The sequence below is a fragment of the Athene cunicularia genome (genome assembly GCF_003259725.1).
Source record: "Athene cunicularia isolate RWA chromosome 5 unlocalized genomic scaffold, athCun1 chr5_part3, whole genome shotgun sequence".
Lineage (NCBI taxonomy): Eukaryota > Metazoa > Chordata > Aves > Strigiformes > Strigidae > Athene > Athene cunicularia.
Genome location: NW_020799103.1, coordinates 3,858,725 through 3,881,696, shown reverse-complemented (window position 1 = coordinate 3,881,696; position 22,972 = coordinate 3,858,725). Strand labels below are relative to the sequence as shown.

Below are 22,972 nucleotides of genomic sequence, written 5' to 3'. Positions count from 1 at the left end.
CAGACACATGCATCCGTATGGGGAAAAATACCTGTGAAAAAATTCAAGTCAAAGCTTACTATTTCGCTAACATGGTGTTAGTATTCCTTTCCTTCCTTCCCCAAATTAATTACAAACTAGTGATAATTATAAACAAAGGGATTCAGCTAATCAGAAATCTGCTCGAACACTTGTAGAACGGGTGTTTTAAGTCTTGAAATCTGCTGTAGTTTTCAGTGCCCCAACTGATGTTATATAAAGGGCAGAAGTTGAGGCTCCAGAATAAGGGCTATCTTGATTTATAACACATTTATCAGCTGATAGGCCTGACTATATTGCAACTTTCTCGTCTTAAATGCTGTTTACTGTTGGTCCATCACATATACCAAGCAATTTAAAGTATTAAAAAAAAGACATTATTGGAGATGAATTAAAGCGACAGGAAGATGAAGCTTTGAGGGTTCCTTTGCAGTAGACATTCAAACCAAAAAGAAATTCAAACCAAAAAGTCAGAATGGTCTGTTCAGAACCTGTGGTATGAATGGTAAACAAAACATGTTACTATTTTTATTAATATTGCCTATTTAACATGGGATTTCTTGCAGCCATGTCCTTGAATAACCATTTCTTAACTAAAATGACACAATTTTGTAACCAGTGATCCATGACTTTAAATATTTGGAAGGGCTATTGATTCACTGAACTGGAAGAAATTAAGGATGTTGAGACATGTTTTCAAAAATAGAATTACATGTGTTATAACTTATATTTGGTCGTGTACATTTGATTTACCATTTAAATATTTTTTTATAAAAGCTAGGTACATGTAATACAGAATTCAATTTATCTGTAATAGCTTTAACTAAACGTCGGTGGTATAGTTTAAATCAGCTGTATGTAATATTACAAGAGCTGCTAGGACCTACAGCACCTCCTCCTGTTCCCATGTCGTGGTCCTCTGCATGTACCTATTTCTGTGTGTGGTAGACATTCTCTCTAGGTAAATTGTCCATAAGACCAATGATTCCATCAGTAAATTATCCAGAAAATGCTGTCAGTGCGCATGGTGACATTTGTGCCACTGGTGGTTTTGTTGCCATTTCAGTGGTCTAATTAAATTGGCAGTTTTGTCTTGTGCCCAGCATCGTTGTCTCCCTTCCTTTGGCACCTTAGCTCAGACCTTCTCCTTTTCTCTGTCCTTTTAACTGAATATCAAATGCATTATTGATTGCTCCTCTTCCACCCTCCTCGCTTCCACTCCCCTCAACTTTTTTCTGTCTTTTTTTTTTTTTTTTTTTTTTTTTTGATTGGCAGTATCATCCAGACAAACAGAAGGCAGATGTGCCAGCAGGAGAAGTGGAGGAGCGCGTGCAGAGGTTCATCGAAATTGATCAAGCGTGGAAAATTCTGGGGAACGAAGAGACAAAAAAAGAGTATGACCTGCAGCAGCGTGGTAGGTTCCTGCCAAGGAGTGCTGTAGTGGCAGCAGCTCTTTAAATAAGCAGGGTCTGGGAGTGGTAGTTAGATGGTATTTTAAAATGCTGTTTATTGCTGAACCAAATGTTTCTTTCACTCTTGTCCTACTTTCAGAAGCAGATCCATTATTTATAGCTTTTGCTACACATACATTAGCCAGTGAAAACATTGAATTACTTCCAACAAAACATTAGGTAGCGTTATCCCTAGTAATTTGAATGAATATGAAATTTACACTAATTACAGACCGTAGCCCTTGTTATTTTATTAAAGCAGCTTCATTAAGCGTTCTTAATTTTAAGTCTTAGGCTACATTCTGTTGCAGTATCTTCGATATAGGTATTAATCCGTTTATGTCTAGTGTTCAATGTGTGTGGGTTTATAAGCACTTCAGAATCATTAGGACACATTCTTTTTGGTTGTGTGTGTTGTGGTAGCTTTCATAATTCATCTGCAGTCTAAACTAGGCTTTTTAAAGCAGGTTTATAAATAATATTCCAATATAACACATTAACTAGGCAGCTCTAGCATATATTTCTTTTTATACCTCTCAGAAAATAGCTTCTTAAAACAGTGACAGGCTGTTGTGAGAAAGAAAGGGGGGAAATGTAGGTCAGGTCTGTCACACATGGGCTACCATTACATGAAGTGATAGGCTGTCTTTCTGCTCTGGCCTCGGGATAGGAGTCCCTCAGCCTTCCATTAGAACCTTCAATAAATGTATATCCACCCTACATGTTAATGGGGGGAGTCAATAATAGTGTATTGCCTGTGGGGAAAACACTCAGTCGCACTCTGCAGTAACACACTCTGGTCCGGCATTGACGTGTAGCCACCACCACTTTTGAATGTGTCTGATAAAAGCCCACTGTCTCTGCAGCTTGTTATTGAATTCTCTTCCATTGTACATTGGCACACCATCAGACCTTTCTCTCTTGTGCTGATTTTTAACTCCCCTGCCGCTGCGGATACCAGAACTTTGAGAGACAAAGGCTTAGTCATTCTGGCAGATATGCATCACTGCAGGATAAAAAGAGTGATACATAATTATATATACCCAGTATGAATTCTCTAGTTAAATAATCTTGTATTTTAGATTTTGTGTGAGTATTGGAAAAGAGAGTGGATGGGTGAGAACAGGATAGTTGAACAAATATTTTAAAAGAATGAAAAATAATTGGATCTTGTACTAATTTGTTATGTAAACAGTATTAAGATCTAACTTAAATACACTTTTCATCTTAAGCTTATTTTTTAAATGCCTGAATATGGTGCCAGGACAGGAGTTTCTGCTACCCAAAGCTCTCATCGTATTGTACTCTTAGCATTGCAGTATCGGCTCTGTCTTCCACTTTCACAAATTGTACATGCATAAGTTAAAAGAAATATTGGAGATGAAGTTGGAAGACTTTTGTGTATCTAGTGAGTTTTACCTAAAGCTTAAATACAGACTGAAGTTCTGTTTTGCCTGGGTCAGGTTAATCCACTGAAGTAGAGCACTACACCAAGATTTAATGAGTTCCTTTGTTTTCCCATGGTATTTAAGGATATGGCTATAAATTAGTTTTGACAAAACTTATTCTACAGTATTTTAAGGCTTATCTGGATGCAAAAGAATGTCAGGAAATAGTTATTTGAAAAGCCACCTCAAGATTCTGGAAAAAAGACTTAAAACATTGTACGCTTATTTACACGGGTATTTGGTAAGGGTATGATAATGGGATTGATAGATTTTAATATCGAGGGTGCCATTCAGTGTTTCAAACTAAGCCACACGTAACACACATGTGCAGTGCTGCTGAATCCTTTGCAGCACGTTCCCTGGCAGCAAAATGATGATGAAATAAATTCTAGTTCTTTGAATGCCTGTCAAGCTGCTTCTGAAGTCGTGATTCTAGACAAATTTGTAGACACTGCTGTAAAAGCTCACAGAAACAAAGGAACTGGGACAGCAGCTAAGGGGAATAGTGATGAGAGAGATAATGTAGGAAGTTAGTAAGACTGCAAAGCCTCGGAAGCAGAATCTGAAGGAAGCCAGTGTGCATGTGCGTGTGGCTGCCAGTCAGCAGAAGTCCTTTGCGCTGTGGTCTCTTTCCCATTTCGCAGATTGTTTATTTGTATGAACCTTCGCGTGTTACGTTAACTAAATCCTAATTACTTGGCTTGGAAATTCAGTGGCCAGAGAAGTTCTAAGAAGCTCGAATTCTGTGGGGCTCTGGTTTTTATTTTCTTTTTTTTTTGAATTGATAACAGGTGAATGTGCTTTCATACCTTAATACTGCTTTTCACTGAAGGTATCACAATGATTTACTAATATTTTGTGCGTTCAGGCCATAGTATTAATAAGGACAAACATCAAACCATTTAGAGGTTTGGCTCAAACATTTATCCAAACCTCTCTGGTCTGGAGATATTAAAAGAACTGCCATTTTGCATGTTTTGTGTAATTTTTTCCAATTCATTGTTTTTTCATCTTTTTAATGACATCTGAGAATACCCTTTTATAATGGCTCATCTTTTGCTTCCAATCCCTGTGGAAAAAAATGGGGAATGGAAAAAAAAAAGCTGTATAACAATTTACCTATTAAGAATGGCCTGTTGTTTTTTTTTTTTCAACAGATTTTCTTCTTAGAGATTTTGTTGTTCTTTGGTATCCCACTTAGAAAAGATGAATATGAAGTAAAAGCCAAGTTTGACAGCAATAATTACTAAAAGTTTTTCAGTGAGTTTAGCTTGGAAAAAACCTTTTTCATGGTTTTCATATTAGAAGTCATTTGAACCCTGAAAGTTCATGCTCTTGTGTCACACTTTGAAAGAATAAAAATCTTTTTACAGAATCGGAGAATCCTGTAGGTTGGAAGTGACCTTCACAGGTCACCTAGATCAATCTCCTACTCAAAACAAGTCCACATAGGTCTGTTGCTCAGACCTTCCCCAGCCTAGCTTTTAGTATCTCCGTGGATGGAGATTCCAGAGCTGCTCTGGGCAGCCTCTTACAGTGTTTGAACACCCTTATAGTAGAAAAACCAAAACACCCAAACAAAAAAATTAAAAAACCCCAAACCAACAAAAACATGTTCTCCTTCTACCAAGCTGGATATAAGGACTCTTTGCAACCTGTGCCTTTCACCTCTCATCTTTCCACTGTGTGCCTCGGAGAAGTCTTCTCCACACCCTCCTGTGAGGTAGCTGTAGGCAGGGACACCTGCCTTTTGGCCTCTCCGTGTCTGACATGTGTCCCAAGCCCTGACCATGCTGGCAGTCCACTGGACTTGCTCCTGTCAGGGCTTTGTAGTGGGGAGACCCAAAGTGGACACGGGACTTCAGATACAATCTCGGTAACTGCTGAGGGGAGAAAAAAATCACTTCATCTGCTGGTGACACTCTTGCCACATGCCCTGCTGACTCGTGTTGAACCTGTAGTCCACCAGTATCCTCAAGTCCTTCTCTGGAAAACTGCTTTCCAACCAGTTATCTCCCAGCCTGGACTGGTGCGTTAGGTTATTCCATCCCAAGAGCAGAACTTAAACTTTGTTGAACCCTTTGATGTCCTTGTCAGTCCACTTCTGTATCCTGTGGAGGTCCCTTTGGATAGCAGCCCTGCAACTCCCGTGGAGTTTTGTTGACTTAAATACAAAGGAACTGTGTATTTAAACAATCACATAATTAAGAAAATTAATTTTACTAATTAATCTTATATTTTTAATTATTAATGATTGAACAGTTAACAGGTTACAATTACAATTAAATCAATAAACGTGACTGATTAACTTCTGGCACTCTATGTAGCAAATAATTCAAAGCTAGTAATGGGACTGACACTAAAGCCAATTGCTTTGTGTATGCTTTGGGGCAGAGGGTGGAGAAATTTAAGAATCCAGTGTTTTTTCCATGTATGGCTCCAGTGAGGTTCTATCCAGGATAATATGTTTTTACGTGATGGTGAACACAGGTGTTCATAAAGCCCAAGTGCTTGTACAGTGGGGGATGTAATCACCATAGGAGTTTTCACATATGAGCACATACCTCCTTTTGATTTTCAACATTCAAATTAAATTTTTAGAAAAATATTGCAGATGCAATTTTCATACATGAATACATATTCCAGCATCATTTTCCTTTTGTTCTTTCTTCATTTCTTAGACATAAGGAATTGCAGGTCCTGACTGTTACTGCTAGGGTTCCAGCTTGTGCCATTTGTCTCTGAGAACAAGTCTGGTTCCATCCTCTCTGTACCTTCCCTTGGCACAACAAAATAGCTCATTTTAAAATATCTGGTCACTAATTTAGCTGTCACTGGCAATAACAATCTCTTTAAAATGAAAAATCTTTTATGTCCTCGCTCTCAAGTTAAGTTTCTACAGCAGGTTCAGAAAGGGAGTCTTATACAGGTGTTGTCATGAATCAGGAAAATTAAAACCCAAACTAAATAGCAGGTGATACCTTCTCCCTCTGCTCCTTCCCCATTCTTTTCCTTCAGTAACTGAAAAAAAATCAATCCTAAGAACATATGACTGATAGTCATACTTAAAGAATTTTTCTTCCTATTTCTACTATTACTATAAATTGTTAAAAGGGTTAAATTTCCATTTACTGCTTGCAACCCTGTCCCTAAAACTCAGCCTTAAATAGCCCAAGAAATATTTATTGTATCCTCAAGTGAAACCTAAATACCTTTCCTCTTTTACGATTTCTGAATGACCCAGCAAGGGCTCTAGTAAAGCTTTACTGAACCAAGCTGCTAATAGTTATTTAATGTTGTTCTGTAGCCTGAAAGAATCTCAGTAGATTTTTTTCCTTTTAATCTCTTTGAATTGCAGGCTCATAAACCTCTCTGATGAGCCTGCCAGTGTTTTCTTAGATCCTGCAGTTGAGACAATGGAGTTGCAGAATCTTTTCACCTCTTGTTGTCAGACAAATCCAATAGATGGCAAAACCAGGCAGGCTGTCCTTGTGAATTAAAATTTGTTTTTCAAGTTACGGTAGATGATCAGGTCTTCGCAATTTTCCCTGTATGTTCGGGAATGTGTTTCAGAAAGTACAGCTCAGTAGACTGAGACCTACAGCTTGAGCAGACGGCACATAAGTAAGCCTACCACACAACTCGGTCTCAAATAACCACCTCCTCCAGAGCAAGGGAGGTAGCTGTGAAGTCCCTTATTTCTACGTTTCAGTCCAGAACGATGAGCAGTTACATAGAAGGAGCCAAGAACTGTTAAGAGTTCTCTACAACCTAGTGAGTAGGTAAGGCAATCCCTTGGGAATTAACATAAAATCATCTAAGCCTCTGATTTATCAGCAACTGCTCAATAAGTAGCTCTGGACTAAGAAATTATTTCACTGACAATTTTCGTAGAAGGCTGGAGGCAACACTATGTGCTCTAGAAAGTTTGATGTTATTAAACTATAAAACTTGCTTAAAAACTCAACTGACTGAAGAGAAGGAACACCTACTTTCTCAATAACAACCCGATTTAAACCTTAAATAAGCACTAAGCTTCTGAGTCTTTGCCAAATCCAAGGCATTTCTGGGTATGTGCAAAAGATCAGCTTTCAGGCATTTCTGCTTCTTTAAAATACAATGTTGGGGAGTTGGAGCTTCCAGGTGTCAGGCAGCAGCTGGGAGGTTTTGTGTAGTAACTTGTAAGGGGTTTGTGTCCCTTTTTTTTGTTTGTTTGTTTTTTGTATCTATATTACCTTTTCTGGCTTCACTTGTAACTTTGTTGACAGAATCTTACATTGTAAAGTTAAAGAACTTGGTGTAAACTTTGAACAGTCAAATATGAGTGTGCTGACAAACTGTAAAAAACAATTTGTATTGAACAGTTTGCATTCGATAATTTTCATAATTTTGCATTCATAATTTTCATTTCATGCTGGACTCGGTGTTGGAAGAATCCAGGGGATCAGATTGGCAACAGATCTCACAGGTGCAGGCCAGAACTGACCTTTCTATGCTGAGACTCTTTATCATAAAAAAAACCCGCTTGGACTAGTCTTCCCCTAAAAGCGTTTTTCATTGATCTTTTGTTAGGAATATCTTTTTGCAGGAATCTTGGCGGTGCTCTCACATGCAATCCTAACACTTACTTGGTGCTTATTTGGCAGGGGGGTTACTAGACTGCTTCTTTGTAAAGGAGAATGGGTTGTCTGAGAGGGTTTGTGGGGTCTCCAGCTGGAGATATTTAAAATCTGACTGGACATGGTCCTGGGCAACCTGCCCTTGCTGACACAGCTTGTGCTGGAGGGTTTGGTTAGGTGACCTCAGCAGTTCTGTTATTTTGTGCAGAGTACAGGGAAGCACATTCGGTTTCAGCTTGCGGAACTGTACTTACAGCTAGGCTTTTAAAAGGTATTTGTGGCAAAACAAAAGTTTGCCCATAATTTCACATGCACAGAAGTATTGGTTTCAGTAATAAATCTTCACCGTTTGCTTCTCCTGGCTACACAGCAGGACACTCCCCAGCTGATGCAGAGATATGGAAACTAAGATTCTAGAGAACTGCATTTTTAACTGATAGCGTGGTCTAGGTATGACTCTTCTAGTAGTGACTAGATTGACTGCTAGGTACAGAGACTTAATTTATCAGGAAGAAATAAGGACCTGTATGTGTCAGGGTTGAACATCTGTCATGTTTTCTTTATAGAAGATAATCTGACAAAAGAATGGCCACTACATGCACAAATTTATCTTGAGGATATGTCCTGGAATGAAGGTATGAGTGCCTTACTACTTGTTCCCACTGCCTTTCATTGTCACTGCAATTTTTTCTGCATCTTATATCATTATGTTGTCTTACTGTAAGTTCTACTTTTTAATATTTTTTTCAGATTTAGCTATTCTCTCTGATTACCTGAATTCAAACTTATCTTTTTGTGATGCTTTGCATTCCTGATTCACCTCTTCTCTTCCTCACCACCCCCCCTACCCCTTGCAGCACCACTTTTCACCTAGCTCTCCTCTTGTAATATAATCATTTAAATTTCCAGATTCTTCCCAGATCTCTCATGCATCTTCTTGCTCTTTCCGTGATGGTAGAATGCAAGTGTTTTCATACAGATTTTTTTTTTTTCATCCTCTATATATTTCACCCTTTCTTCCTTTGTATTACTCCAGCTTTTACTATTTACATGCTTTTTGAACAAATGGCTTTTTCTAATTCCTTTTTTTAAGCTGTGAGGGGAAAATCGTATCTACTTTCCCTTCTGTTTTGTTTCCTGGCTTAGCAGATGCTTTGAAACCATTCTGGATCTGTCATATGTATGACTAACATCCCTTTGGGTTTTTTAATATCTGTCTGTTTCACTGATGTTCACCTCTTTATTATTTAATTTTTTTTAAAGAGACTACACTGACCCTGACTGTTGGGTATAAGAATGCCTCACAATCACTGAAACATTTTCAAAGTATAGTTATTTTTTGAGCAACAAATGCTAGCACAGGTACTGATAGTTACAATCCAGTAGTGGGAGGTCATTTGTTACTAAGAGCAGCTTTGTGAAGAAAATCTAGAATAAATTCTTGATTCTTCTCAAGCATTAAAGGCTTTTCTGTTTTCTCTTTTGGCAGATGAACAATGTTATACTCTCTCATGTCGATGTGGTGGGAATTACACTGTCTGCAAGAGTGAAATCAAAGACATATCTTTGGTTTGTTGTGACACATGTTCACTTGTTATCGAGATCCTTCAATGATTGTTTCAATCAAGCACATTAAGAATTACAAACTTTTAAAAAGACTGGACAAATGGGGGACAGCATCTGCTAAAGAAATGTATGTTAAAAGGAGGGCACTACAAGAACAAGTTCAATCAGGCTTAAGACAGGAAAGTGTGTCCACCATTTACTAACATAGTGCTGCAGACATGAAGCTGTTTTGTTGGGGTTTTTTTTTTGACTTCTGCAGCTGAAGAGCTACTTATTTAAAAACTCCAGAACAGAACACAAAGTTCTGTACAACTGGAATATATCTCATACTCTAAATGACATTTTTCTCCCAGCAACCAACAGAGTAGCTTTCAATTTCAATGTATATCAACTATACCTTGGGCCCTACTTCTTAGGTTAAATCCTTCTAACAGCTCAGATGACAACATTTAATCGGAAGGTATACATGTGAGAACGCTTTGAAGATAATGAAGAATAAGGTGCATTACTGGGGAACAGGAACATTTTCTATTTCTATGCTAAATACTTAACTTCATTAAATCCTCACAAGGACTTAAGCCCTGGAAAGGGGTGGCAGGGACTGGCACATCTAACAGGCTGGTTTGTCAGTACTGAGTAGCAGGTAGCTGTAACGGTGCATCTACATTTCAGCTTGGAGCAGGAGCACGTTTAGAACTGACTCAGTCCATCCTGTGAACAAATGCAGGCTTCATTCCTTGGATGAAAACTAACCAGGAAGCTGTGCTCTGACACCTACAGGGCATACACACCACCAGGCCAAACGGGAGCCACTTTAAGGAAAACCCAACAAAACACATGTGACCAGCAGATCCGGAACCCCACTGTGAGTGTTTTCAGTTCCAATCCTAGCATGCCCCCCTACCTGCTAATGCAGGCATAGCCTATGTGTGGCTCTGGATGTGACAATGTCATAGTGCACTGTGCCTTTTTCATCCCTTGTTAACAGTGCTAACCTCGGCTGCTTGTGAAAACCAAAACTTTCTAATAAATCCAAGCACTTACTGTGAATAGCCAGAGGAAACAGGGTAAGAGATACAGCATTTTGATGACAGCAGTATATCATTCCCACTTTCAAGTTAGATATAATCTCAGAAAGAGACATCTTTGTCAAGTAATACTTGGGTTTATTCTAAACAAAAATAGTTCCATTGATTTTAGTAGAAAATATTATGAAAGTTGGCAATAGTCACTTAAGTCTTTTAATCATCAAGAAATCTATGGCCGTTGGGGCTTGCACGTAGAAATCCAAAGTCATTCAGAGGCCATATCTGTAAAATAAAATAGTTACAAGAGATTTTAACCACAACTCAAAGTTCAGTATTTTCATTCATTATTGCTGTAATTGTTTCATAAACTGCATAAATTTTTTAGCTCTTTGGTTGACACCATATATAAACTTCTCTCACCTGTGTGTTTCTTTTACTAGGAGTAATAAATACTATATATCAGGAGGAACCTATCATAGTGGCTGGAGAAAACACTAATTTATACACAGCATGCTTTGCTATGGAGAGCCTCACAAATTACATTTTTTTTTTTTTCAGCCTTGGAAATAAATACATTCCTAGAAAATATCTTTCAAATTCAAAGTTTTCTAGCTTAAACCTCTTAAAAGACAAAGTATGTATTTTTGATCCAGAACTACCTAGGGAAGGTAGTTCTGTGAGGTGTACATTTGTATTTTCAAGATGGGCATTTGAACTGCAAACACTAAAAACTGGAAAAAAAATTTCCATAGGCTTATAGGTAAGTTTATAGAATGTTGATAGTTATAAAGAGGTAGAGTGCCTGCCCCTGTCAGGGGCTCTCAACCAAGGAGCTGCTCCGAGAAGGGGACTACTACATAGAAAAAGGAGCACAGATCATGACCAAGTACAAGCACAAGTGTCAGGAATGATGCTCACTAGGAAGAAAAAAAACTTTCCAGAAATTAGCTGTTGATACAACTGAATGCTCCCAGGAGTACTTTCCTCTGAACATTCACTAACTACATGTAGGGTGGTCTTGGATGGAAAAAAAATAGGGAATCGAGGACATTGTTTTACACTTTGTCCTTTGCCTGCCCGTGTCTCTGGCAACCACGTTCTTTCAAAGATGGCACAAGGGGATCAGTGGGAAGAAGGAAAAGAGATGATGCTGAAGAAGGAATGCCCTCTGTGGCTCTAATCCCATAAAAATCTCACAGCCCCTGCTCAAGATGAGGCAACTTAAGACAGAGAAAGATGACACACTACCTGGTTTCAGAAGCATCTGTCAGTACAATGTTGATCATGCTCATTTTCCTTAGAATTTGATCTTAAGGAAGGTATCATCACCTTCCTGGAACAGCCGCTTTTAAACTGAGTTCGTGGCACAGCCACAGCACAGAAGGAGCCTTTGCTGCCTTCTGGGTGGAGTGAAAAAAGTAATTTTCTCAGTTTAAAAAAAGGAAGCACAGTGCCAAGGTTTGACATTTCAATCCCATTACTTGTCCTCAGCACTAAAGACAATTACAGAAGAGGCGGAGGCAGCCAAGGATGGGTGTAGCAAGACGTAACATCAATTTACTACCAGACTGGGACTGTGTATGCTCATGGCTCCCTAGAGTTGCCTCTGTCTTGCCCCTTGCAGCACTAAATTGCCATCAGCTGAGTTGTGCCTGGCCCTGGCAAAGACAGAAGGATGAGTCATCTCAGGACCTTAAATTCTGTGGCTCTGAAAAAGGCTCAAAGCTCTCCTGTGCAAGTATTTTAGACAATACATGTCTGGTGTGTGCAGTTAGGGAAGAGCACGGGGAACATCTGCTGATACACAGAGGTAACGCATTGGCTCTACGTGCATGTTAGGCAGTGAGCTATTTCATATAGAGAGATACGAACCAACAACAGAAGGATAGTTGTAGTCCCAGTTCGAAGCAAAGCTACGGAATTCAAGGCTTTCCAGAGGGCCTATGCTGGCTGCAGGCTGGGTGTCAGGTCTTTGTTGGGCCTCAAAGGCAAATAGGAGTAAAAGGGAATAGGAATGTCCCATATTACAAATCTAAGATGATCTGAGTAAAGGCCCGGAGAAGGAAGTTACTTAGGCCATCATTCACTTTGGCAAAAATCTTGACTTTCAGTGAAAATAATCAAATTTAAGTATTATTTTGACAATTTAGTTTCAAATTAATCACAGTAATTTTAGTGGTAGAGTTAGAATGAAAATGATTATCTAATCTGCATGCATAAGAGAACATGAGAAACAATACTCATGGTTGGAAGGGAGATGGAACAAGCCTTCTCTGAGAAACAAAGATGCCACTGTATATAGTAAATCCCATGGTTTTTAAAGTTATGACAGAAGTTGACTGTGACTTGTTCATTCAAACTGGCTAGTCCAATTAGTACCTATTTCCCCTTGCCTGCTTTGGTTTGGTCACGAATTGATCTGATGGATGGGGGATAAATAGGGCGAAGTAGCTCTTCTGAAGGTACACTACAGGTCTGTGTTTGACATGGAGCTTAAGTCCAGGAAAGGCACAGGATAGCCTACCTAGGACAGGATGAAGCATGAGTTCTGTCAAAGTGGGAGTCCCTCAGCTTTTACTGAATTTGCAGCTACTTTGATTTCAGTGGCCTTTTTATGGAATGAACTTGTCTCTCAGAGTGGCCACCGATACAGTGGCAGGGAGAAAAAGGAGCAAACATAATGAAGTATTATTATTTCTGTATGGGTTAAAAAATGGTGCACGAACACTGAGAATCTTAGGTCTAAACTTCACAGGTAAGCTACAGAGAGAATTAATATTTACGTTTTGCCAAGAATAGGTTGCCTAAACAAACTTGGTACAAGCTGGCTCTCTTCTGTTGAAATCCATTACTTCCAAATTAGATTGGGTTTTCTGCATCCGTTACTAAAAACGTTAACAGCATTCAAAGGTACTATTACATCTGTTTCTCTAAAATCCACTTTAAGATTAAAGCCACATAAGCTTCTACTCTCAAGGCAGTAAAAGATTTTGCATGGAAGAGAAGCCAAACCTCTAGCACCCTACATTAAAAAGCATATATAGGTTTCTTGGCCGGTGGTCTACTAATTAGCTGCCACCATGTGGACTTGCTGTATTCTGCTGTTCTTCACTGTCATGCTCAACAGCAGCACATAATAGCCAGATCACTGTATTCTAATGTGAATTACCATAAACAACCCAAACTATAAACACTCATTTCAAGAATAAACTCAATTTAGGCACCGTATACTTAATTCTCATTAAAACGTTAATAATCACTACTCTATGCACCATCATAAAACAACTGCTGTAAAGCTTGGTTAAATAATTATTTTGATTAAGTATCAAGTGATTGCATACTATCTTTTTAGACAATATTCTGGAGTCCTAAGCTGCTGCTTCAATGTGTAATATCTGTGTGTAAGTTCCATTCATTTTAGAGTTTACTGCTTGCGAAATTTAAGGTTCAGTCCTGTTAGTCACTTCATTAAAGTCCCTCAAACATCTTCCTTATTGGGAGTGCAAGCTGGACACAAATTTATTGCTGTGGGGAAATACTGTGAATAATTATGGCTGTCCACATTCATAGGTTCTTAATATATACATTATTTGCTAACAGTTCCTTTAAAGTAATAATAAACAGTTTTTCTATACTAGTATCAGTTGGACAAATAGGGTTTTTTTAATCAGATTATTAATACTGCATTCTTATAAAGAGGGCTGTCAGCATATTAGCATCATTTGTATTTTAGCAGTTCATAACCCAAGCTAAAACTTGGGTCATAAAAGTAGCCCTGTTTAGAATCAGCATTTTCTCCTCTGGTGTACACGGTAAGGCAAACAACACAGAGGAGGAACCAAGGGCACTAAACAAACACTGGGGAAGAACTCAAAGCAAATGCGATCCAGAAAGAACAGGGGTCAGACAAAACTTGGTGGTGGGGCTGACAGGGCACATGTTATTTGGGGTTTCGTAAACAATTAGTGATTATGGTCAATAGCTACAAGGGGTTTTTTTGAAAAGTCCTGAATTGTGTTCATAAAAACTGTAAATTAACTATATAAAACTTTGTTAAACAAAGTGGAAAGATCTAATCTTTCCTGTGCATGTAATACAGCTGTGCTAAATTATGGTTTTGTGGATGTGTTGCAATATATGAAGAACAGTTTTCAAAGCCTTTTGTCACTGTTCTGAATAGCACCATTTTAAATCTAGCTTTCTAAGAGCTGGTGCATAAATCTATAATACATACTCCTTGTGTCTTAGATTAAACTTTTTACAGAGAGGAAATGGTGTTAATTTCTTCTTTTTTGGTAAATGAGTAAATAAGGCAAGTAATATGAAGAAGTAATTTAGTGTGAAATAAAGCTGTAGGATTGTTGAAACAGAAGGAGAAGGAACCATGGAGGTTTATACAACACAGTATTAATTCAAAGCATTTTCTGAAAATAAAAATGTGGCAGACAGTTAGGGTGGCACAGATTTGACTTTCCTGTTAAGGCTTTATCACAGACTTAGTTAAGCAAGGCAGTCTACATGTCTAAAGTATGTATGCAAGTCCTAGAAAGATAATGTTTTTTTCCATTTTGGTTTCTGAACTGTGGAACTACATTTCTCAAATTACAACAGGGAAATACGGAGCTGCCCTTTTCTACCATTTTGCAGAGGCAAGAATCAAATTAAGGATGGAATGTATATCCATGCAGTAGAGTGTGTGTGTGTATGTTTGTGTTTTTATCAGGTTTGGATTTGCTTGCAAAATTATTCATTCGGCTTTCAGAAGCAGTGATTGCTCAAAAAAACAAGTCCTCAAAAAAAAACCCCACCGATATTGAATTATCCTTCTACAGCAAGTGGCTGGTAGGTTCAAACTTTCCTTTACATTTGCTTTGACCAAACAGTTAAGGAGGCAAGTCTTAATACCCAACACCCAGGCATTAAAAATGTATTAATGCAACTATTTTTAGATACTATAAATACCTTAAAACAAATGCGTCCTCTTATCAGGCCATAAGGAACAGGTCCATAGCACCTGGAATCTGTAGAATTCCTGAGATTATCACCCTCTAACCAAACATGTCCTTTAGGCACCTGTGATTAAGCAAGAGTGAAATGTAAAAAGAAAGTAGAATAGAATGGTATTAAGCAAAGTTTGCCTTACAATAGATTTTCTGATTTCTGTGTTTGGTATTTCAATACTGTATAATGAACTAATTTTTTATTGAATCTAGTAAGACACAGTGCCAGATCTGGAGGGATGAGGAGGAGTGCTCCAAAGTATCTGTTCTATCATGTGCTCAAAAACCAATGGTTTGCAACAAAAAATCCAAAATGAAGATGTAAGAGGTTAGAGCAATGTGACAGGGTCATTAATTTAATAGACTTCAAAAGAGGTCATTAGGATGTTGACTGAAAATCTGCCCTCCTGTCGCAGTAACAGCATGAACAGGGCAGCCACACACTCATCAACATCCTGGGGCCAGCACCAAGGCTAGACCTGTTAGTAGATTCATGATGAACTAACTGGTAATTGATTGTGACATCAATTATGAATAATCTCATCATTTTATCAGAGTAGGCTTGTCAAAGTTCTAATTAAGATCACAGTTCATTCTATGTGCAGGCAGAATCCACAACACATTATATTGCAATAATGATGATCACAAAACAGCAAATCCCTTTTTATAATTTGAAAATTAATGATGGTGACCTTATACTATATGACAAAGACCTTTCATTGCCTATATATATTATGCATTAACTATATTACATACCATAGATTCATGGCATTCACTGACTCGTTGACAAAATGAGAAATAGCAACATCGCTGTATTAGTTACCTAAACAAGAGTATAAAACTTTAATCTATAAAAAAGTTGCTACTGTAAGTCTTAAACCAAGATTTCTGCTTGGAGTATACAACACTATTTTGATATGTTTTTTTAAAAAAAAACATTTCAGGTACAAATAACCTCTTACAGGTTACCAAACAAAATACTTTATAATTATTTTTCCAACCAGTTTTTGTTTCTAAAATTCTAAACCACGCTGCAAATTTAAAAGTAGCAACATAGTTTTAATCTAGATAATATTTAAATGTGGACTTTAAGTTAACATAGAGTTTTCCAAAACCAAATATATACTTGAAACATTACTATGCCCAATTCAGAGAAAAAATGGGGAAAAAAAATAAAAAAAAATAATCTTCAAATGAAACTCAGACTTTGAGCAGTATAAACACTGATGTTTTAGAAACAAGCCAAATGGACTCATAAGTACAATAGTCTACATGTACAGGACTCAAGGATAACAGACTAAACAAAATACCACACCACTCTGGTAGCAAAGTTGGATGTAAACCATTAAGAACAAAACCAGGTCCCCCAGATAAACATTTGAGGGAAATGCAGTTGAAGTGTAATTGTTAGTACTTACAGGTATCTGGCCAGGTAACACTTAGTGGGAACCCCGTCTTTAAATAAACCTTTCAGGCTCTTGCTTAGTCATGCTCCTGCCTGTTAGCAGACTGGGATCCGAGGACAGCACCCTACCTGAGGGTCCCGCTGTGGAGCTGTGGCAAATGTATAAGCTATGGATTAAGAACCAATAGGTTGTCTCAAGTTGACAGTGGCAAAAAGAGAGAATCATCACGGAAAGCATGTGAGCCTGCCCATCTTTTCCCAGCCTCCCCCCGTACCTCTCTGGCGTCCAGGATTGCAGAGTGGTTTGGGTAGGGGCTTTAGGCATGTCAGAGGTCACACATCCCTGCCCCATTTTAAGGTCTACATATGGAGGTGTAGACCAGCAATGTGTCTAAATCCTCTTGAAACCTACAGATACTGTCTCCTTACACAATCCCCTGGATAAAGGAGCACCGCCTTGTTGGTTTTCAGCTGATCTGCCAGCTCTGTCAAAGTCCTCTACTTTGTGTTCTCCCAGTCCTTCAACGCAGGAATTCCATATCCACCTTGTCTGCCACCTTTGTTGTTTTGTAGGCTTATCAGATCGCTGGCACATGCATGGAAGAGCTTTCTCAGGGAAGGCCAGCTGGTTTCAGCTAGACGACTTTGGCCCTCCTCCTACCCAAGCAGCTTTGCAAACAAAATAACCAACCAGAAGACAACTTAAAATAAGTAATTAAAAAAAAAATATTCATAGTCAAATGACCCTTGTAGAATATACATCTCATCACACATGGACACGTTTCTGATAGGTCTTTGTTTGAGAACGTACCGACATTCCTATCTTCCTGAAAAATTCTGGGGCATACAGCCTATTTAGAATGTCCAGCATCAATTGTTAGGTTAGTTGGCTATTCATCTGTACCCACCTAAAACATTCCTTGTGTCTATAGTCATACATGAGTCTGTTTCTCAGGTGCACATTACAACGCAAAGCAGCGTTCTGACCTTCCTGATGCAAACTCTCCAGCATCTACCAGCGTTACAAATCACACAAACTACTGTCATTTTGAAGAACTATCTCAGCAATATGCAACAAGGAGAAGCATGAATTACTATGGAAGGAAGATTTTTTTAAAATGAAATAAAAAAGCAAATTTACGTTAACATTTCACATTTCTGATAAAGTGTCACTCCCTGCAGTGTGCTACTGTTACACACTGGACACTGCCACCTCCCTTCTGCTTTACTGGTTCCCATGCTTTCTCACTTTCCTCAATACACAGGCAGAGTGTGAAGCTCATCTGTTACCACGTGAAATAAGGACCTACTCATAGCACAGGTATATCCAAACACTTCTAGACTTTTCCATCTTTCTTCCATGCTCCAGAAGTATAAAAAATAAAGTGCTTTTGTCAGCTGTGCCATATCACTACTTCCAATACTACCAATAATTACATGTCTAGACAAGATGTTCATAGTTTGCATTCCAGATAACATATCCAATAAAGTATATTCCTTTACCCTGGAATTCACCATTTATGTTGAGTTTCGTAGTTCTCCATGGAAGGTATGACAGGACCCTATACCTCGATATCTGTCGTTAAGAGTACTGCCACAATGTATGATTCAGCTAGAGATAATACAGTATAATACCTGCGTATGGTGCCTGGCCATCATCTAGGCACTTCACTACAACCTAGAATTAAGACAAGCAAGAAAAAAATCACATGAATTACAAGAAAATGTAAAACCAAATACTAGTGACAGGCCATAATAATTAATTTTTAAAAATTGTTTATATCCTTTTGAAATAAAGGCTAAAGCCAGAATCCTTCAAGGGTTTATGCCAAGTTATGTCTAGACCACATCCCTCATTTCAGTGGGATTGCCCACAATGAATAAAGTTAACTGAGTATCAACCTTTGCAGAATCAGGACCCAATCTGAAATGCCTCAAAGCTATGCAAGCACAGTAGCTAGGAATAAGATAAATTTGTCACCAAAGAAAAACAAACCACCCTATTGAAAACTTCTGTTTGTAGTAAGAATACAATAATTACACACCAGTAGGCTGCTACTGCCAGAAAACCCAAGACAACAGGGGAGAGCCACTTGCTTGACAATTCACAATGTTGCGTTTGGGTATCTAGAGGCCTTGGACCATGAACCTCTTAGACAAAATTAATTGTATCTAAGAAGTACAACTGAAATCAGAGTTAACCATTACTACACAAAGGTGGTGACTACAAAAAATACTGATGAGACTGCCAAAAGCATTTAACTTAGGATGGGCAGCATTTCAGTTACACATAGGCCAGAACTAAGATGTGAGAGACTCACAAGGCCAACAACTGAATTTTCACATAACTTAACGAGTTGGTCCCATGCAAACCCAGCAATTCCACAGCAGTGCAGGTCCACGTGAAAACACGTCTGATCCTCTGCAGACCCTCTGCCTCTGCAACCCTTGTGCCTCTGGTTTTGTGCAGATTATCTGAGGATTTATTTCCAAGGAACAGCAGTTCTCAGGCAGAAGCAGTTATCTGAGGTGCAGCTTATATGCATGAGAATACAGGACACTGATCAGACGTGACTCTTCCCCCTTCTCCCTTCCGAGGCTCGGAGGGTTCTAGTACAGGAGCAGATAGACCAGAAGAGCAAGATTATCATTTACAACAGCTGAGCTTGTAGCAGTAGCTTGTTCTGTTTCAGCTCAGATAAATAAGCATCTTTCACTCTGACAAACTGGCTAAATTTGCAGGGCTGTTATTTACTTAGTGGTAAAGTAGCAAAACTGAAGTATAGGTCAGGTACTTGATGCATACTTACTGGCATAAAACATTCATTTACATAAATGGCAGGGGTGGGGGGGGCTGGGGGGAAAAATCAACAAAGAATTATTCTTCTGGTCTTTTTACATGACACCAAACTGTTCTCTGACTAATCTCAGTAACTTCAAAACCAAGACATAAGATGCCTGTGCTGCATTAACAGGTATAGAAGAAAACTAATACACTGCAAATAAAATTAACAGATTAAATTTTCTGCCTCAAAAATACCTCCAAACCAAACGAAATTAAAATAGGTTTTTGTGGTTTGGGTTGGGGATTTTTGTTTTGGTGGAGGTTTTTTTTTGGTTTGTGATTTTGGGGGACTTCGGGGGGTGTGAGGTACTAAAGATTGAGAAATAGGGATTTTTAATAAACAAGCGGAGAATTATAAACAATCTGTTGCAATCTCTCCTTTTGGACAAGCAGTCTGTGTTTGTCAAAGGACATCAGCATGTACAATCAGCTGGGAGTAGATGAAGTTTGAACTTTGGTAAGGTCACAGGTATTCACATCACCTCCAGCCATATCAAAGTTTCAAACTTAAGAAGAACTTTAAACCATTCCCATCTTTTCTTTTCAGTTCAGAGGCTTCCTTCTTGAGCTATGATAAGACCTAATCTCGATGCTGGACAAAAGAATAAAGTCTGCAAGTTCTCATCTATCCCTACTAAGGTCTATTTAAGTGCCTCCTACTTTGGTACAAGCAACAAATGTAATTGCTTCATGGCCTGCGGGTGTTCATCTAACAAAAGAAGCTTTTGTGAATAAACCACAGGTGTTACCTTTCTTGATTAAAGTGAAATATGATGAAAGAATCTACAATATCAAATGACAAATTTACTAAATACTGGTTAAATTGCCTTATTTAAGTAAATTGCATCTAGTTAGGATAAAATATGCACCATAGAAATGCAGGAGTTTCTATACACTCTATACTTTAAGTCTCACATAACTAGTCCTTAATCCTTTATTTATTAATTCAGAACGAAGAGTGAATAATGCTCAACACTCTTTTTTTTAATGATCCAGTTGCTCTAGACACCACTTCTGTAGGCTTTACCAAAAATACTGTTCATATTAAGGTTGCCATCTATATAAAACCCAACAATGTTAATTAGCTCAATATTTTCAAAATCAGCATAAGCATTTACATTTCCATTTTTGTACTAGAAAAAGATATGAAATGGTTACAGGCACACTGGAACTTCAACTGTGTAGCAGATCTTAAATTGACATCTTCTAAGTATCACTAAAAGGCTGAATTACCTGGAATTTAATACTTCTTCAAAGAATGTAACAGAATGAATTTACCTTAAATTCGTAGGTACTTCCAAACAGTTCAGCGTTCTCCTTTTACTTATTGAACAGCTTAAGCTGCTTGTGGATTAGACATAGGCCTAGTTTGTTTAAATACAGATATTAAAAAGAATATATCGACCTTGGTCGAGATTATTATGAGAGAAGATGACAATGAAGGTTTTTATAGAGAAATTAAATTCACTGTGATGAAATTTTTATATTATTAATTCATTCCCTAATAAAGCATTTGGTTGTTTTAGTAGAAATTTTATAAAAATATAAGATGAGGACTTTTAAGTTTTGAAATTAATTATGAACCAATATTAAAATCACATAGCCTTCAACGGTAGCAATATTAACTCATATACAACAAGGAAACCAAGGTATATTAACTTAGACTGGAATTTGTAAGGCATTTTTCTCTATCATGCAAGCACACCCATAGAGCATTGCTCTTTAATAAAAATTTGGGGAAGCTGTTACAGTTATCTGTCAAAACATTCATTATAGTTATTTGAATGTTTGGTTTTTTAACCACTGTTGCTCCTTCTAAACTTTGTGTAATGCACAAATAACTACTGCTGTTCCTGACCTTGCTGACTTGGAACTTCAAAGGTTTGCTCACTGCTTTGTGGGAAAGGTCACAGAATTTTCACATCAGAAATATCTGTGCCAGTCACATGATGAACAGATACGCTTTCTTTTGGCTCTTGCAAAAATTTCTAACGGTGTCAACTGATAATTCAAACACTTGCATGTGTTGTTTACTTCTATAAATAGTCTCATTTAATATTCAGATCTAGAGCACATTGTTAAATGCTGATATGAATCAGCATGGAAAGCTGTATCACCAGTTTTAAAAATAACCCTAAATTTGAATTATTAGCCATCACTGCTTTTCTAAATAAAATTAATAGAATAAAAAAATAAGCAAATACTACTGTCATGAAGAATGATGTGCAGGCTTTACACAGACTTTTTACAACCTCTCTCTTCCCATTAAAACAATGGTTCTCTTCTGAAAACAAAGACACATTGCTTTAAATAGTGAAAAATTATCTAAGGTTTTTAATATACTAGTTTTGAAATTTTCCTATTTACAGATGTTCATAGGCCAAACCTGTCAAAAACAAATTTCCTACCCACATCTAGGAACTCCTGAAAAAAATCAGAATATCATGGAATCACAGAATGGTTTGGGTTGGAAGGGACCTTAAAGATTATCTAGTCCCACCCCCCTGCCATGGGCAGAGACACCTTCCACTAGCCCCGGTTGCCCAAAGCCCCGTCCAACCTGGCCTTGAACCCTTCCAGGGAGGGGGCAGCCACAGCTTCTCTGGGCAGCCTGTGCCAGGGCCTCACCACCCTCACAGGGAAGAATTTCTTCCTTATATCTAATCTAAATCTACCCTCTTTTAGTTTAAAACTGTTACCCCTCATCCTATCCCTACAGTCCCTGATGAGGATAAGCTACAGTGAACAGTGCCAGTGCTGTTGGGTCAAGCCATGCCACTTGTATGATCTTGAAGTATCAAAACCAAAACTGCAAGGGTGAAAAGACCAATACACGTGGAGCAGAAGAAACCCTGGAAATGCCGGGAAGTAGACTGATAAAATTATTTGTGTTTCTTTTCCCTTGAATAATTTAGTTTTGACAAATCAGAATTTTGATCTAGAATTACTTACCAGAAAATTCAAGATTAGCTCTAGTCATGAGCTCTATGTACTGGGCTATAGGGGGATCTGCAAACTGAACAAATCTGCAAACTAAATACACCAAATCAGTTCTCCTTTCCCACCAGACATTTAGCATAGCTGCTGCTTGAAATTAGGGCATGACTTTCTCTCAAGTCTCTAGAACACTAGAACTAAGGAGGAGAAGAAGAGAGATTAAGATAATTCCTGAGTGCCAACTATTAAAACTTCGATTACTGGAATACTGAACCATGAGTGTAAACTAGCTACTAAGATGCTAAGAAAAAAGGAAAAAGAACTAATCTTTTGAGAACTTCATTTTTAATCGCTATTTAGGATATTTTAGAGAGACTATCCAATGGTATTGAGCACTCTGAAATATCAAACTGCTTCTCAGTATTTTACGTTGTGCATCCACAATCTGTAGTACTGTCTAGTAAGGTTAAGAATTTGCGTTGTTTGCATTAACATTACGTTATTCTTAGTACCCACCTAATATTCTTACTGCATTTGACAAGGACTGTTTAAGAGTTAATAGTGCTGTGTAAGACCACTTCTCTGATCTGCAAACACAGTAAGATGCATTATCTTGGGAATTATGTTAGCTGTAGAGTTAACCACAGGATGAAGA

General features: G+C 38.0%; 2 protein-coding genes across 2 annotated transcripts in view; one reads left to right on the top strand and one right to left on the bottom strand.

Moving 5' to 3' along the window:
* Positions 1-9,389, top strand: part of DNAJC24 (DnaJ heat shock protein family (Hsp40) member C24) — a 31,913-nt gene extending 22,524 nt beyond the window's left edge. Inside the window, exons 2-4 of the mRNA XM_026850931.1 lie at positions 1,294-1,432; positions 8,103-8,171; positions 9,026-9,389. Coding sequence (XP_026706732.1) covers positions 1,294-1,432; positions 8,103-8,171; positions 9,026-9,150 — 333 coding nt within the window. The 3' untranslated portion in view covers positions 9,151-9,389. The remainder of the gene's footprint in view (positions 1-1,293; positions 1,433-8,102; positions 8,172-9,025) is intronic.
* An 858-nt stretch (positions 9,390-10,247) lies between these two features.
* IMMP1L (inner mitochondrial membrane peptidase subunit 1) overlaps positions 10,248-22,972 on the bottom strand; it is a 29,501-nt gene continuing 16,776 nt past the window's right edge. The window contains exons 5-6 of the mRNA XM_026850929.1: positions 15,093-15,203; positions 10,248-10,412 (exon numbers count right to left, since the gene is read on the bottom strand). Coding sequence (XP_026706730.1) covers positions 10,344-10,412; positions 15,093-15,203 — 180 coding nt within the window. The 3' untranslated portion in view covers positions 10,248-10,343. The remainder of the gene's footprint in view (positions 10,413-15,092; positions 15,204-22,972) is intronic.